Below are 18,056 nucleotides of genomic sequence, written 5' to 3'. Positions count from 1 at the left end.
CCACGATCAACTATCTTAAAATTTCACATTTCCTCTAAAGAGAGGTAAGAGTAGGTTCTTTTCAGATACTAATTAAAAATAATTGAAAAATTCAAGGATTTCATTCTCAAGATAGCTCTTCCTATGGAAGCTCTGCTTAAACCTGGTAACTCAGTCTGCAGTGCAATTTCTAAGCAGTTATGAAGTGACTTGGTTTTGCTCAGGAAGAACAAAAGACTAAAATGAAGTGTATTTGTCAGGCTCTATCAATTCTAATTTTAGGTAGAAACTGATTGAAACATCCTCATTTTGAGATATTCTTACAAGTTGTTTGTTGCACTTTCAGTATACATAGGCTATGCTTCTTAGAATCGCTAGGAAACTCTGTAAAGACTGACTGCAGAAAGTCAGATGACTTCAAGAACAACTCTCAGGGCACTTAGAGATATGGTCAAAACTTGGCTTTTGTGCTTGTTACTGGCTAATTTGGAGAAGGTTCTCCTGATTACAGAAATCAGATTTTCCCAAAAGATTCATTCTGCTCTGAAGAACTTCCTGCTTAAACTATTCATCTTGTTGTGTTTGTACATCTACTGACTTAACAAAATTGTCAACTTTCCCTTCCCTTCAGAGTTCACTTTCACTCTTTTTTTTTATTATTATTATTATTTTTGATTTTTTACTTGCCCTCAGCGTTCCTGGCAGCATGAGTTTTCCATATGCTGCTAATGCTGTCCTCAGCACTGAGCTACTGGACTGAGTTTCTTGGAGCCAAGTCCTGCAACATGCAGACAGAAGTGTGCTGCTGCAGTATTCCCCAAATTTTGATGTCTGGGGCACTTGGGGTTAAGATTGGCAGTGCATGACAGAGGCACTGAGCAGCAACCCAGCAGCTGGTTGCCAGCTTTGTCACATCCCACCTCATGGCTTGATCCTGCCACTGTCTCAAAATCGGTTGCAAAGGGAAGTGGGCAGTGCTCAAAGGCTACCACTTCCATGGCAGCGTGCTCATACTGCCACAATTTGGATATTGCTGTGCTAGTGAGACAGAAAACTAATTTCACTGCCTCCACTGCCTTTCCCAAACAAAGTCGAGAGGTCCATTTTCTCCCAAGAAGTTTTGAATTTGCCAGGGATGTAAAAAGCCTTCTCAGTACCTGTGTAGTGTCTGGAGTTCGTGGGTGCTCCTCCAGACTCCCTTGCTTTGAGTGCTTACATACCTAAGATCATTGATAGGCTTGAAACAAATCTGTCTGTGCCTTGCTCTCTAAATGTGGCTATGCCAGCCATTCTCAGGGTTTTGTCTAGTGACAGGTATATGACTAACATGAGACCATGAATGTGGTGCCTGCAAATCTGGCTTTAGACTGTTTATCCATCCACTCATCACTCCTTGAACATACCAGAGATATTCTGAGAGATGCTGGGGTGAGCGTGCCCATTACTGATGGCAGATGCTGGATATATTCCTGGAGCTGTGTCTTCTCACTTATTTCTGTCATTCAAAGAGTAGTGATATATGCTTCTCTCCTCACTTAGAGATACCACACTAATGATCTGAGAGCACCAGGTTTGTAGTCTTCTGAAAAAGTCAACTTACACATCAATGCTCTGAAATCAAAGGGAAAACATGTCGGATCTTCTGCCAGCATTTTAGGGTTGACACTTGCAGATAGTGACAGAATGCCATTACCATAATCTTTATCCTGAAGCAGGTTAGTGTGAGGTCTCTTTCCAGATACCGGATGATGATAGGTGGAATTGCTGCCTCCCGCATCAAATATAGCTGTGTCTGTAGTTGAAGTCCTGAGCATGCTGGCAGATGGACTGGATCATGAGTAGGAATTGCAGAACAGTGTCTAACCAGAGGAAGAGTGAGGGAAAAGAGTTATGGGAATGTGGGATGTACATATTGTGACAAGAGGGAGGAAATAGGCAATTTCTTGGTGGCAAGACTGGTAGGTGCTCTTTTGGATCATGTTGCTCATAGCTGAAAACCTTGGTTTATTTTGAAAGCCTTCCTAGAGCCTCGTTTAGTATAACAAATATGTTCTCCCATATTGTCACATTTTCAGATGCTCATGGTAATCTGTTTTAGATGCAAGGCAGTCTGTAAACACTAAGCCTAAGGTTGTGTTTCACGGCTTAGGGAAACAGGTTCTGTGTTGTGGTAGACTGGGAGGCTGATAGCACCGATAGAGAAAGCATTGTGATTCTTTTTTTTTTTTTTTTTTTTTTTTTTTAGTACTTTCTGCAGCTGTTAGATTACTAAACACCTGTTAGAGGTGACAGTTACAGATGTTTGATAATCAATGAAAATTAATAGAACATGTGATTCTTTTAGCTTAGAAGTGATTTGGTAAGGTGTGTTTAGAAATGTAATTACATACTGCTGCTGTCTACCATTATCACTTAACATTCATTAACTCCTCTGAATATTGAAACAAACATTTCTTGTAGCGGTACTAATTTTCTCATATATTTGTAAGGTGATTTCCTGACAGAGTGAGCACCTTCTGACTTTAAAGTTTTTGCCACTGTACAGCTGTTTTTAGTATGCTCATTAAGCAAACAAAATAAGTGGAGAGACATTTGTTTACTTAAAAGTAATCAGTTTAGCAATATACTGTATAATAAACAAGATCCTATTTATTTCAGTTTTTACTAGCCACCATAACTGCCTTTTATTTGACTCCATCTGTAGGAGAATTGTGGATATTTAGATGGACAGTAGATTGGTTCACCTTCAGTGGGAAAGTTCAGGTTTGAAACAGAAGTAAAATATATTATAACATTTTATTTTGTTTGAGAAGAATACCCAGCAGGATATTGTTCAAGTAGATTGTTATTTTTAGTAATGGTGCATGAACATCTTCAGTTTCATTTCTAAACATAGGTGTTTGGGGAAAATTAAAAGGCATGCATTTCCTAAAATTGATTGCATTTTATCTGTTTTTTTTTTTTTTTTTTGTCTGACCTGTTTCACAGGTCATTAATTTTTAGTCTATTTATCAGATGATATTTTGCTGTGAATGTTCCTTACTGATTCCTGATGTTCAAGCAGGGGCTGGGGGGTTAGGGTACACAACTCGTTGAAACTCTCCAGCATTCATTTGAGATGTGCTAGCTACCTACCATAAGGAACGATCCACTTCTTGTTTTCAGGGAAATCCTGCAGTAAATCACTGTAAGCTGGCTAATATTTGTCATGGTTTGTGTGCTGTTGTGGCTTGAAATAACAGACATGACCTTCTGATGGTGTTTTATTATGGTGCCATGAAATGGATAATGCTTTGGGTCCTGTTCTGTCACCTTTTATTCATTCACATCTGAAACTGAAGTGAGGGTGTCTGATATGGTCCACATTGTATTACTTATGTATAATATCATGCTGTATCATTTATTAAAGTCTATGTACTAGTGTTTATTTGCACAGTCTACTCTATATGCTTTGAGCTGCATGGTAGCATTTTTTTGAAGTATCTAAGTCCCATATTCAGGAGTGACTTGCTCACTGAACAGCGCAGCAGCTTTCTACCTCCTTTTAAGAGGTGAAGTATGTGATTCGTGAGTACTGTTCTCAGTGCACCTAAACTATACCATCATTCACTGTATGCCATGTTAACTCCTTTTTATTATATCTCCAACTCCAAAAGGTCCCAGTCACCCTTTTAACTTCCCTCACACCTTTATGTTGATAGTTATCGCTGCCTGGACTTGATTTATTTACACATCTGCTATTGAAAGCTGCTTTTTGTATTTAAAAAAAGAAAAGAAACAAAAAAAGAAAATTCTGAAAGGGTAGTAAGTTAGCTAACCTGTAAATTTCCTGTAAGTTAGTTACCTTACAGCTTCACGTACAAAATAAGCAGATTCAGGTGAGGCACACACTAGCAAGTATATCAGTTCCCACAAGGGGATGGACATGGTATAAATACTGCCAGTGTTTTCCTCTTTTGCCACAGTCTTTACAATGACAGACTAATTTCTGTCCTGAATGGTTAAAGTTGTAACATATAGGGATGGTGAGAGAATTCAGCAACTTCCGATGGCAAGATCTGTGCAGCCCAGTTTGAGTGCAGTAAGTGTGGATGTTTTCTGTTTTATTCAGCTTTGCCTTATCTTCCTGTGTTTCCAGGTCTATTCTGCCAGAATAAGTGAAAGGAGATAATTGTGCATGTTGCTACTACTTTATGGCCATGTGACTAATAATTATTTCAGATCTTGAGGGACGCAGATTGGTGGCAGAAAGCAACAAAAACATGTTGAGAAATTTCTTTCTCTTCTGGATGATAGATGCAGGAATATGCAGGAACAACACAGCCGATTGATTGATAGTGTGCAACTCATCCATAATGATCTGTCTGATACAGCAGTAAATTATTCTCTAGATTGATGCAGGTCATTGAACAGTACATTGACAATCCTGTTGTCTGTCATTCTGTTCAGAGTAAGTCAGGAACAGTAGCTGCTGTGATACTCAAGTCTGCCTTGGGTACAAGCTGTGTGCAGGTGTTCCACTAATACAAATTCTTGTCTTTTGCCTTCATTCTTTTTCGTTAGGCGCCCTGGCTTCGTTGCTAGTTTTTTCCAAGTAGCACAATGAAATGAGATGAGGTATTTCTGAAAGACAAGATTGCAATCTGTTGCACTGATGATTGTGTGTTCATAGAAAGGGTTGGTTTTGGAACTTTGTTCAGCAATAAAACATCTCCATGGAAATGTTAGTTGAACAGTTGAGTTTTATGGGAATAAAGTAAGAAAGCTTTGAATTATTTTTTTATGGTCTTTATTTCAGTGTCTGTGTTAGGAATTCTAGGGATAGAATTGGAAGGAGATGCGAGTGCCTCTCAGTCAGCAGGGTCATTTTTGACTAAGTAATATTTAGCATTAGCAATTTCCAAAGATAAGTCCTCATAGTATTCTCAGAAACTGGAATGAAACTTGCGTTCTTAGGAGATCTTAATGATGCTGAAAAGTTAAAAACAGTTAAGAAATATACCTGACTGTTGCATGGAGAAGTGTAAATAGTTTTAAAATTATGGCTGAAAGGCTAGGAATTCTCAGAAATGTAAAACTTGTGTTTGGGGTCTAGGTTCTGTGAAATGCCGTGATGTTCTTGCCATGGTACTCTGGTTCTCGTTTTGTTAGTGGTGGCTAAGGAGTTCTCACTTGCCTCTTCCTGATTAAACTTCAAGAGAAAAAGTGCATTTTCCAGGCTGCCAAGTTGTTTGTTCTTGAAGGTGGGGAGGGGGGAGCCACATATGCCAGATATTTGCATTTTACTTTTCAGTTTAATTGCTATTGTTAGGGAGACTGGAGCATAAAATAGCCATATCCTTTCTTAGCATATGGGCTCTGCAAAGAGTATAGGCCAGTGGGTCATAGTGCTGTCAGCACAGCAGACTGGGTAGTGGTATGGTACACATGACTTGTAAACCTTCTGAAATGTTATTGATTTTTATCTTAAGAAGAATAACCATAATTGTTAGCTGGAAGTAATAAGGCCTGCTTTGTTTGGCTGCTAAATGAGTCAGCAGAACCCCCCTGCTTTCCTGCTCAGGGTTCTAGGACTTGACGTCCAGTCACAGAGGGCATGAAGTTTTTCAGATATTTTCCACACCAGACTTTGTTCTGCCAGATAATTTACTTGCACCTGACATCCTGTCACAAAGGGCATGAAGCCTTTCAGACTGCTGGATATCTTCCACACTAGGCTCAGCCCTGCCAGATATTTGCTTTTAAATTGAGTCCCTTGCGCACAGTCATGCAAGAGAGTTATCAGCACCCCGGTCTGGACCTTTCAGAATCAGCAAACATCCATAAATGATGGACTTAAAGAAATTCCCAGGAATTTAGACTTTCCATGCATGGAAAAAAAAGATTACTTGTTTGTAGAAAACCGTAGCTTTCCAGGCAGTTCTGCAGTTTTTTGTACCCTCTTGTACCTGCAGCTGGCCTGCAGAATACAAAATCCTCTTGTACAGATAAGATTTGGGACTTCTTGGTAGCAACTTGTTATATAATTCTGAGATTTTAAAAATTTAAAGTTTAATTTTACATGTGCTGGTTATGTACTATTTGACAAAGTGCTGATGTGAATATACAAAGTTCTATTTTTATGTGTAGAAGATGCCCAAATCCAAATTACATGCAGGAATCTTTAATTACATATGCAATGTTATTGCACATGCTGAAATACATGTGGGTCATGATATTTCTTGAGAAATGGGACTAGTTCTTTCTTTTATTAATTGATACTGCTGTTGGCATGACACCATGTGAACCACTGATTCAACCATAAAAGCATATGGTTTACAGCATGTTTCAAGACACGGTAAAGAACACTAGCACTTCAGTCAGGGAAGAAGAACCGGCTGAGTCCATATTTTTGCTCACTTGCATGAATATACTGTCCCCTTTCTTGTCATCATCCATACAACTTGCCTTGATTCTCTGGTTTCTTGCCTCAGATGAAGATAAACAGACAGAAATTCGAGTACAGACCGTGGAAACAAAAGCTGGTGCAGACAGGATAGTCTGTTATTTCGTCAGATTCTGTGATAGGCGTATTAATACAGAAAGGATCTCTTCGCTTTATAATTCCTATAGACTTGTTCTATAGACTTGGAGCTGTCAAATCTGCAGGGACTTTATCCAGAACAGTAAACCATTTCATCCTTGCTGAATGCTTGGAACCAATGAGAAAACCGACTACTGAATACTAATAATTTTAAAATAATAGCATTCTGTTTTGCTAAATAATTGTATGCTTTCAGGGAGCTTTGTCAAACATACTGCAGTTGTGGCCTGCACATGTCACACGGTAATCTATCTGTATTGCCAGAGTTAAATTCACATATAAAAAGGTTCTGGACAATTTAAAGGAGGTGTAAAAGGTATTGAGAATATGAATAAAGGGTAGATGCTCATTCTTATGTGCCCAGACTTTCTTGCTGTCACTGATCATTGTTGTCTATAAAATAAATTGCCCAAAGTGGTTGCAGAGTGCAAAGCATCCATTGAAAAGTGATATAAAATTGCTCTTCAGCTGCTGTATACCTTGTTTCTGAAGTCCCACAAAAATAAATTTTCCTGCTGGTCCTCTTCAGCAGTTATATGCAGTTATAAGATGTCCAGTCTGGTGACATGGATTTGGGTGACTTTCTGGGTAAAGAGGAGATGTAGCTCCTTCCTTGGAACTAGGCCACAGCTGAGCAGTAAACTCTCAGGAAATGAGGGTCTATCACAGATTTCATGACCTTATGGCCCAGAATGCTTGTTTTGGTTTCTGGTTTGATTGGTTGTTTTTTTAAGTTGGCTTTTCACTCACACAGCAATATACGTATTAAAAAGAAAAGGCTTTCATGGATTCAAAATCTAATAAAAACTAGAGTCTTTTGCCCTCTCAAAATAAAATACTTCACAGAGCACGATTCTCTCCCTGCAGAGAAAATGAGAGAACAGACAATACATGACAAATTATTCATACTCCTTGGGTACTGTGATGATAAACATTGTACATGCGGAAGAACTTGTATTACACTGAAATAAAAAGTGGAAGTCAAGAGTGTCCAATATGTTTCTTTATTCCCAGAATTAGAAGTCACTTTATTTCTTTTGTACATTAAAGTATGCTTTTATAACCGAAGACAGGTCTTTAGAAGCTCCTAAATCAGTTACAGACTTTCTAAGAGTGAGTCCAAATACTGTTTGAAGACTTTCATGGAATATGAGTGGACATGTTCCCACAAAGCCACAACTCTTCTAAGCTGAAAACAGAGTATTCTGCAAACTTATTTTGGGAAGGGTGCTCATATATTTATGGTTGAAAGTTATTTTCATTCATATTTTATGTGAAAAAATGTCCATAGGGAGTGTGGATACTATTTTTAAGCTCTCTCATAGTCCAACTTATTTTTAATTTACTCTGAAGTTTGAATATAGAATGCACGTGGTGGGGGATGTTGCTAGTTTGGAGCCAGTCTGGTTGAGAATCATTAAAGGAGATAAACTAACAGAATTTCTCTGCAAGCAAAGGAAATCCTGCCTACTCACCTTCTCCACTGTGAGCAGAGACCTCTAGGGTCAGTCTTCCTAGTGAGTGAAGGGAGCTCTCACTGATGGTGACTTGGGTATTTAGGATGGAAATTTCTGCAAAATGAGCTTTAAGAGACTTGACCCTAAGCAGAGCAGCTGGGCTGTGAGTTTTTTATCTTGGGGATGAGTATGTACAGATCAGATTTTGTTCAACTGATTTCAGGCCTCTATTCTGGCCTGGCTTGCATGTACTGGAAACACTAAGAGGATGGCAGTTGTCGGTTTCTCCTGATCCCTTTTCATGTGTTTCTGAAACCAGCTAATTTGTAGCATTGGACATCTCTATTTCAACTAGAATTAAAATATTAGAAATTCAAGAAAGCTCAAATCAGTGCTGAGTGCCGCTGACGAGAACTTTCCCGTTGATTTCAAGCTGTATTAGAGCAACAAGTCTTGGAAGCATTCACCCTTTGAGTCCTTCTTGGTGCCAGACAGACTTTCCTTAAGATTCATTTGAAATGACCAATGTAAGTCATGAGGTTTAGCTATCCAGTTCTGGCAGTATCTTAGGAATAAATAGTCCAAACCAATGGAGGCAAACCAGTTGCTGGTGTAGATAAAACCAATATTTTTTAACTATTAAGGAAGTGCTTGGAGATCCAGAATCACCAAATGTACTAAAAACACTTTTTGTGTTTGTTTTTAAAGCCAGCGAACAACATCTTCCCCTGAAATCCACTGCAGTAGTTGGTAAACACAGACAAATAGTTTCCCCAGCTGCCTTTTTCAGGTTATCTTCAAATTCAGCATCTAAATCAAGAAGTTGAGACTTTGCCTCACTTCTAAGGAAAAAGATATCTATTGCCTGAAGTAAGGGCTGTCTCTATTTATTATAGCTGGTAATATTTTTGTTCCTTATTCTCAGTTTCTTATGATAATCACAATTCTTTTTGTTTGTAAGGCTGGATTCTGTAAAGTGGAGAAGTACTCCTGAGCTGTGCTGAGCTCTCTAGACTTGCACAGAGGCATTATGCAATACTCTTCGGTATTAAGTCTTCAAGCATTGCATTAAAAGGTTAAAATATTAGTAGGTGCAGGGACACTTACTGAGTCAGTCTTCATTTTTGTTTCCCCATTTTGTTTGTGCTGTATAAAAGCAGCAAAATGGTTACTTGGAACCAAGGTACAACAGATACGAAGCAGCTAATGTGAGATTAATTGCTTTGTATTATTAACAAGGCCTTTGATTTTGGTGAGAAGGTTTTTCCATCTGCATCCATTGCAGACGTGCAGCACATGAAATGTGTGGCTTCTGTGTGGAACCTTCAAGTACACAGGCTCTACAGCAAAAACGTCCGTAGAAATACTGTGTAGCTGCTTGGGATCTTTGCACTCCGTGTGCTATAATGACACTTTGCCATGCCAATAGCAAACTCTGCCTTTGCAGCTTTGATTACACGTTACCCTTTCACATTAATATCTTTGTTTTTGTTGTGGGGAAGGGGGAGAGTGGAGATTTTCTGATAGAAAATATGAGTATTATTATTTTAAAATCTGCTAGGTACACTTCACAGCAGTGTAAAAATGGCTCTTATTTCTGTCGGAAAGCTACAGCAGTAAATTTTGAATACCTTGTACTGTTATTCGAGCACAAGATATTATTTTGTTACAATTATTTTCCATACTTACTGTAGTTCTGGTAACACTTGCATAGTAATGATGGTGACAGTGTGAAAGATTATTCAAGGGTCTAATGACTGCAATGCCATACTTGTGTAGGAAAAAGCATTTAAGGTATTTTTAATGTCTTTTGTAAAAATAATAAATTGCTTTCGTTTAAATAAGACAGAGTTTTATTCTTACGCCCTAAAGGAGGCACAAAAGAGAGTCTCTGTTATAATGTGAAAGTGCCCAAAGTAGATCAGACATGGAGAAGCTGCATTAACATATTTGTAAAGGAAAAGTACTCTTTCTTGGATTTTGTGGCTCATATGTGCCACAATGTAATGTGTTTTACAGTCCTTCCATTGTCCATTACTGCAAACATGTCCAGATGAATTCAGCATTTAATGTTAAAAATCTTATAACATGCCAGTTTGATTTGTAGCCCTTCATATCATGGAATGCTAATTAAAATCATATTTTTGCATATGTCATGCCTTTCATGTACATATGCAAATAGATTCTATTGCCTTTCAGCTATTAGTAATTAACTTTATGAAGGACAGCTGTAATACATAATTAACAAAAATGTTTGCAAGCCCTTTTCACACTGAAAGTTACAGCAGTAAAATTTTTGCTTATCGAGAGAACCATTTTAGTTTGCAGCTTCAGTCTGATATCTAAATTGTTTGAAGTGGTCACATGATATAATTAAATTGCTGTTATGGTCTTATCAGCTGAAGAATGGTACTTGATAGGCTCCTATCTGTTCCACCACATATTTCACCAAAATTAAAGTAAATTAACTATGTTTTGTTTGGTAGAGACATAAGGCAGTATATATTTTGTTGTTGCTGTTGATATCTTGAATAATGTCTTGCCAGTTTGGACAGTATTTCTGCTCAAAATGTAGTGACTAACACGTGTTTCACCTTTTCCAGCCCTTTTTCACATAAACAAATCCTAAAATAACTAAGGCTACTAATTTGTTTCCATGTATATTTCTTTAAATAATTAATACACTGAAGCCTGACCAGACAAAAGCAGTGATTAAAGCATCTGATTTTGGTGTACTTATATAGTATTCTCACTGAAAACAGTGGAACTGCTTGTAGGAAGAAGGGATGCACAATGGGCCCTCTAAGCTTAAATAAATTCAAAGGCATCGCTAAAACTGTATTAGTTTATAACATGAGAAAATATATTTAGACAAAATATATTATAATTTTCAATATATTCAATATATTTATATGTTTTAATGTATTATATAAGGTGTTCTAAATAGCAAAGGGAACCAGAAATGTAGTTTTTCCCTGTTTTGACCAGTGATGTGTGGTTGTGATTACTTACTTGTAAGAAAAATACCCAAGTGGCTACAGTCTGAAAAAAGACCTGTCATTACAGGATGGACTTCTCAGATTTGAATGGATAGGATATCATAGTCTAGAAGTTTTTTTTAATCCAATCTTTAATAAAATATGTTGAAGTGCATGCTCAAGAGAGAAAAACACTATTTAAAAAAATGTATTAATAAAAAAAAATCACCTTCCTGTTTTGTTTGATTGTTTGGTAGGGTGGCCTTTGTGATGAAGAAACATTTGAATACTCATTTACTGGGCAAGCATGGAGTTGGCACACCAAAAGAAAGGTAAACTATTCCACAAAACTTCTTGTTTTACTTCATCTAATACATATAGACCTTAGCTGGAATATTTAGCTTACTCAAAGTGAAGTCACCTGGAGTTTTGGCTCAACTCTAACTACAGTGGGAACTAACATGCTTAAATGGTCTGCTGAACCACAGCCAGCATGGTCCTTCTGAAATGCCTGTGGGTCAAGATTGCCCTAGAAAGCAATTGTGTGCAAATGGTTTAGGAATTACACCTTTTGGGGTTGGTTTTGGACAGGCAACATTGTTCTCAAAATTGCAGTGGTTTTAATTGTCTCTCCAAGAACAAAATCAGTTATTTTTCCCTTTTTTTTCTTGCTGGCTTTGATGCTCACAGGTTCATAAAATGTCACATATTTCATAAAATGACTTACTGACATTTATGTTGATCACTGGAGTCAAAGCCAAAGAGGAGTCAAAAGCAAAGCTTCCTCAATGGTTGTGGGTAGGAACAGAGAGATCTGGTGTTCAACCAATCTGTATTTTTTGAGTCCCTGTACAGTTATTTAGTTTCAGATTATTTTGTGAGCATTTTTTTTTCCCTCTGGTTTAAAATGTTTTACAACCAAACCAGCACTGTCTTCACAGATGACCAGCATTTGCCTCACATTTAATAACTGCATTGTGGCTTAGCCATTTCATTGAACATTGGTGGCAACTTGAAACTTGATGTTTTCTGGGTAGCCAAAACAGCGCGTATTCTCTCTAAATTTAGGTAAATGGTTGCATCTTACCTGCAGTGTTCATCACTGAGCACCTGATACTGTTTCAAGTATTACTACCTTGTCTGTTTCAAATCTTACTACCTTGTAACTCATACTTCTGTGTAAACTTTCCTAAATAAAGAGTTACTCCCTGGTTTTAACACGAAAGGAAGGGAAAATAAATGGTAGCAATGAATTCTAAGAGAACACTGCAAAACGATTCTTTTTGGGCTGTGTTCAGTTCCTATTAAAGACACTAGAAATGGTAATTAGTTAAACCCTTTCCTCATGAGCTCATCACACAACTCACTGAGTGATCTAGCAGTAGAGGTTTAAATTAACATCGTGTGCACCTTATGTTTTATGAACTACATATTTAAGTGCTGCTTATACTTTTAATGAGATTTCCTCTGCAAACTGCTTAACTGGAATTGTCTTAACACGTGGTTATTTAAAGAGTATTGAGATTTTCTATTTAATCTAAAACATACAATAATGCATAGGAACAACACCAACAGTTCAGATATATTAAAGTAGATGTTGGCTATCTTTTGTGGTAGCACAGCAATTATGAAAAATGTTTTGCTCTGATGGCTTACTTTGTTACTGGAAGCACTCAATACAAATATGTTCTTTTACAAGGGGGTACTTACTGTATAATCATCATAAATACAACATAAAGATAATTTCTGTTACCCTGGTGAATATGTGTGCAATAAAGGATACACACAACAGATATCCAAGTATACTATCTGAGCCTGAGGGGCATATTTTTAGCAATTGTCATCTTGAAATGAATTCTTAAACAAGCAAGATGCTATAATCCAAATCCATTGTTGCTGGCTTTTTTTGTTTGTTCCAAAGGCATCATAGATGTTTCTGTTTCCCCTTTTTTTCCATGTTCCTCAAAGGCTTTTTGACTCATCATCCAGCGTGGTGACGTGATACGTCCCTCCCTCCGTGCCCGTCAAAAGCACAGCGAGCTGCTTTCACAGCACTCGCAGCCCTTGCTGCCCCAGGAGCAGAGAACCCAGCTCAGGACTGTAACCATAGTGTCCCTTCTGCTGCATACTGTGGGGCATCTCTACCCCTGGGCCAGCCTAAGCAAGGGATGTTTGAGTGACTTTATACCACTTCTTCTGAAATTTCTCATTCTGATTTTGAATATCTTTTGTCCACAGTACCTTTCTAGCTGGCACTTTAACGTGCAGCAAAATCAAGTAGTAGTGACAGAAGTACAGCAACAATATAATTTTCTTGTAGTAGTACCTTGCTGGTGATGGACAAGTTGGAGGCAGTGTTATTTAGTGCTGTAAATACCAAACCACCACTGCTTTCCTTTCTACCTTTCCTTTCCCATTATGGGAGAGTTTGATGCTTTTTAATGGCTTTAGGAACCACCAGCATGTTAAGCCATCACTTTGAGTATGTTAAGCCATCACTTTGAGTATAAGCATATTCTAAATTAAGTTATGTAGTTTTCTTACCTATTTAAAACATTAATGCCTTGACTATAATTTTGCAAGCTTGCTATATTTTAATTTCTCTAGGACAATATAATCAGTTTATTCTTTATGTTTTGAATTTGATTCTGCCCTCTGATACATTGCATATTATAGCAAATACTAATAGAAGCTAGCTAAATAGGCTGTGACAATTAAATTAATAATGCATTTTATTTGCAAGTGTTTAGTCTTCATGGTTTGACTGATATATGCAAAGATGGTAATTTATTAAAAGTAAATTCATGTAATTGTACTACAGAGTTTGATGGACCAAAAAAAGTTGTCAGCATGACTATCATCAAAAACAGAAAATTGAAATAAGTTCGAAAGGGTGCTTGAAAAAAATACTAAAATACAATATACCCTGAGAAACTGGTGCTCTCTTAACAAATTCCTCAGCAAAGTATTTTGGTGACAAACATTGAGGTAGCTCTGAGAGGGGGAGAAAAAAGCACATTTACAATTCAGTGAGGCAACTGGACTAGTACAACTTATTCTCTGTAGCTTTCCGCAGCCCATAACTATTGCTTTTTTTGTATGCACAAAAGGAAGGTGTCACGGAGGCTGTTGCAGCGCTTGCACATGCAGATAGGGAAAACAAATATAATTCACAATAAGATTGCTACTGAAACATCTTTTGTTTTGGGTTTTTTCTTTTTTTGGAAGACAAATTGGGTAAAGGAAAAACATTATGCAGTTGAGAATCACAGAAACTTAAAAAATGGCCTTGTGGTAAAATTTCTGTACATTTCAGCCACAAAAAAATAATGCTTAGTCCATTATGTTCATTACCGTTTTGTAGCTAACTCAAAAGTGGTATGTTTTAGCACAAAAATTCCTCTAAGATATTTTTTGCTGTTATTGGAACTGTGATACTGATTTATTGTCAACTCGAATGTGTCTCAAAACTGGCATGTCATCTGCTAAGTCCAAGGCCAGTGCATATTTGATACTTAAGTGTCAGTAATCTTCATGGGACCTATAACTATATCTTATTGGCAGGATAAATATTTAGCTACACCTTTATTGTGTGTGGGGGACAATGTGGTTGGGGATGAGGTGTAAGCATCTGCAGTAAAAATGATGCTGATTTCTAATTTCTGTTACCACATTAATGATGTTACTTTGATGTAAATTGTGGCAAAGCAGGAGCTACAGAAATGTTTCAGTATTGTGTGTTTAAGCTACATACGTACATATAAAAAATGCAAGCAAGAAAATAAAAAATAAAATCACAAATAAAGTCATTCACCAGTGAGATTGAATTTTACCACTATTAAGCACAACTCTGGTTTTGGAAATTTTTAATATGAAAAATACATTCAACTATCATTTAGAATTTGTTTTCAGGACACCACAATTACTGTACAATATGCATTTGATAGTAAGTAAGACTTTTTTGTTAACAAGAATTCTCTCTGATACACCTTTTTATTCTGTATATAAGTATACCAGAGAAAGGCCTTAATTGACACTTGTTACATAATTACCTAATCTTTCTTGTAAATTTTAAATGCCGAGTTGTCTCAGAAATAACTCTTTGCACATGAGTAATCCCATTCAGTTAAATGGGATTGTTCATATGCCTAAAGTTACTTGGATCCAAAATGCTTGCTGAACCTGGAATCTGTGTTCCAGAACATTTTCTAGGAAGGTGGCTAATAATATGTTTGTTTTTGTAAGGTTGTTCTTACATATTTCCATGTGTTTTATAGGGTGAAATGTTACAGCACTAGTGTTTTAAATATGGGTGAGCAATAATTAACAGTAGACAGGGAAAAACTGTCATGTGTCTTCAACAACTAGGAGCAACTTTTGACTAGAAATCTCGGCTTGCTCTGAGTCAATACTCCTTTTACCAGAGATATGCCTATAGTTTCTGAGGTAGATATTATTACAGTTGAAAAATATAATCACTGTCATTAGTGGTGGACATAGAGATCTAAAAAGCCATTAATAAAATATTTAGAAAGCTGCCAGTCTCCCCATGAGTCTTCCCATGAAACGTATCCTTCATAAAATTAGAAATTTTATGCCATGATATAATTGACAGGGCTAGCTACAGCTATGATTTTCAAATGATCTTTAGATGATTGGAAAAGCTGTGCAGTGATTTTAACTTGAGAGTACCTTTTAATGAACAGCTATAAGTAAATATCTATTATTATATACTAGCAGCCTAAATATATCTGATATTTTTTGTCAAAAAATGCTGGCAGATAGCATACTTCAAAAATTTGTTTTTTAAACAACTGCTTTGAAGTAAAAAGACAAGTTTCTCAGGTGTGTGCTGTCTCATGCACTTGCATAAGCCAGCATGAATTTTGGAAAATTAAATACTGGTAACACATGTGCAGTGTAGCTATCCTAAAATACATAAGACTACATGCTATGTTATTGTAAGGCATTACTGAGCTCTGAAAGAAAAGTAGCCATGAAAAATGAATGGGATATTGGTGTTCTTTATACTCCATAGAAGACTTATCTCATGCTGTTATGGAATAAATTGCAGTGTCCTGATATTTCCGTTTTGGATGTAAAACTAGAAATGAATGAAGTCCTTCAGTCCAACCCGCTTCTAATTCATTGAATTTTTCATTCTTCTTCCAAAACATTTTCCTTTTTTTGAATAGAGGCACTTCTGATTGTAGCCATCTGATATGTGGCTTTTTGGTTGATGATTTAAAGTTTGACTATTGGGCAATCCAGTCCAGCATGTTTTTGAAGAAAATAAATTCCTCTTGTATTGCAAACAGCTGTTTTTGATAATATTACCCCACCCCTGCTAAATGGAAAGATCCAGTTGATTTTATAGTATGTTTTGGTCATTTTTATAAAACAAAACAAACCCCAAACCCAGCTTGTGGTAGCTTACTCGCGTTCTGAAGGCATGACTTCTATAACTGACTACCTCACAGAAAGATTTCCAGTTAGAGGTGTTGATGTGTACTGATAAATAGGCAAGAAGGTACCTGTGATCACTGGAAGGGAATGTGCTGGGTCTGGCCATCAAGTCTTGTCATCACCTTTTACTGTTCCTTGCTAAAACATTTTGAGCTTTTCAACTGAAATCTAACATTACTAGTTTTCCCGGTTGGGAATGAAAAATTTGCTTAATTGATGGTTTCCTGCATTTGGCATAAGAAAGATCTTGGGGAGTTACAGATTTCTTCTTTGGAAAAGCCTCCATAAGGAAGGAAACTTAGTTTGTCTTTGTAGTATTTACTAGTAAGAAGCTTAAATTAAAATTAAATTCTTACCCAAGAATGTATGTCAAGCTTTCAGTATTTTGGATACATCTGTAGGTTTTGAAAACCGTATTTTACTGTGAAGTGCAGCTGTTGGTTGATGTGCTCCCCTGGTTTAGGGTCTGAATATAGATACAGACTCCACAGAAGCTTGCTGCCTGAATGCTGTTTTCTGTCAGTGGCTGACACAGAAAACGGGAGGAAGCCTGCAGGGTTACCTGAGCTACCTCTGGTACTCTCAGGTACTCAAAAGTAGATGATGTGCTGAAAATTCACCACTGCCTTACCTCTTAGCCTGTTGTCTTTACGCCCATGATATCTGTTTGCTTTGCTATAAAGAAGAGAAGCGAGTAGGCAGCCATTTATACTTTTGAAGACTGTTTTCCCAAAGACAAGCAATAAATTCTTATCGAAAAGAACAACAAAAGGCCTGTAAAAGAATGAGATGATATTATTTCATCTCATTTTTTGTTCTTCCTATCAAGGCGTGGCAATCTTATAAATATAATTTAGCTCAGAAGGAGGGGAAATGTGAAGTAAGTCTGTTTTAGCTGTCAGGTATGATGTTGAGATGTTTTGGAAATTTCTGTAGCTGGCAAGAGTCTTCCTTCTGGGAAGGCTTAGCTGCTGTGGGTAGAAGGTAGAGGGAGGGCTTACTGAGATGCACACTGCCCACAGTGAGCACCCCTGGCTAATTTTAAGAATCCTAACAAGATATAAATGATCTCCCTATATTCATAAACAACCAAGTACTGTCTAGAGTCTAGGTTATTAGTTTCATTAGGCAAGTGTACATTAACATGGTCTGTGGATGTGTGGAAGAGTTTGTGTAGTTACTGAAAGCTGCATTTTTTTTTTTTAGCAAGTCATTTCTAAGAAGAGTGCAGCTCATGGTTGTATCTGATCAGCCAAAAAGTAGTCAGCCACAAACTGATTCCTCCTCTATTGCAGTCAGATGACAGTCAGTTGTTCCAGTCATATGCCCCAAATTGCTTCCTACACTGTGTAAGTCAACAGTGCAGGCTCATAGGGCAAGAATGAAGATGGAAATATCTCTCTGAACCCCTTTTTACCTGTGCAGAATAGAAAGTGAGAGGTCTATCTGGGCAGTTACCCAAAAAAAGTTACGCTACTTTGAATTTGTACAGTGTTGAGCTTCGTGGCATTTATAGATGTAAAATGTTCTATGTCAGGGGTGGTATCATGACTCTTAGCTTTGATCAGTCCATAAAATATAGCACTGATATTT

General features: G+C 37.2%; 1 protein-coding gene across 4 annotated transcripts in view; it reads left to right on the top strand.

Annotated features, from left to right (window-relative positions):
- The window catches only part of ZNF407 (zinc finger protein 407), a 348,080-nt gene that overhangs the window by 131,508 nt on the left and 198,516 nt on the right, over positions 1-18,056 (top strand). For 3 of the 4 annotated variants that reach the window (XM_064507124.1, XM_026100710.2, XM_064507126.1), the window contains one exon: positions 11,255-11,329. The exons of the other annotated variant lie outside the window; for it this stretch is intronic. In XM_064507124.1, the coding sequence (XP_064363194.1) occupies positions 11,255-11,329 (75 nt within the window). The remainder of the gene's footprint in view (positions 1-11,254; positions 11,330-18,056) is intronic. 4 annotated transcript variants of the gene reach the window in all.

Source organism: Dromaius novaehollandiae, chromosome 2 (assembly GCF_036370855.1).
Source record: "Dromaius novaehollandiae isolate bDroNov1 chromosome 2, bDroNov1.hap1, whole genome shotgun sequence".
Taxonomy (NCBI): Eukaryota; Metazoa; Chordata; class Aves; order Casuariiformes; family Dromaiidae; genus Dromaius; species Dromaius novaehollandiae.
Note: the sequence above shows the minus strand (reverse complement) of the source record. Positions and strands in the feature narration are given on the sequence as shown.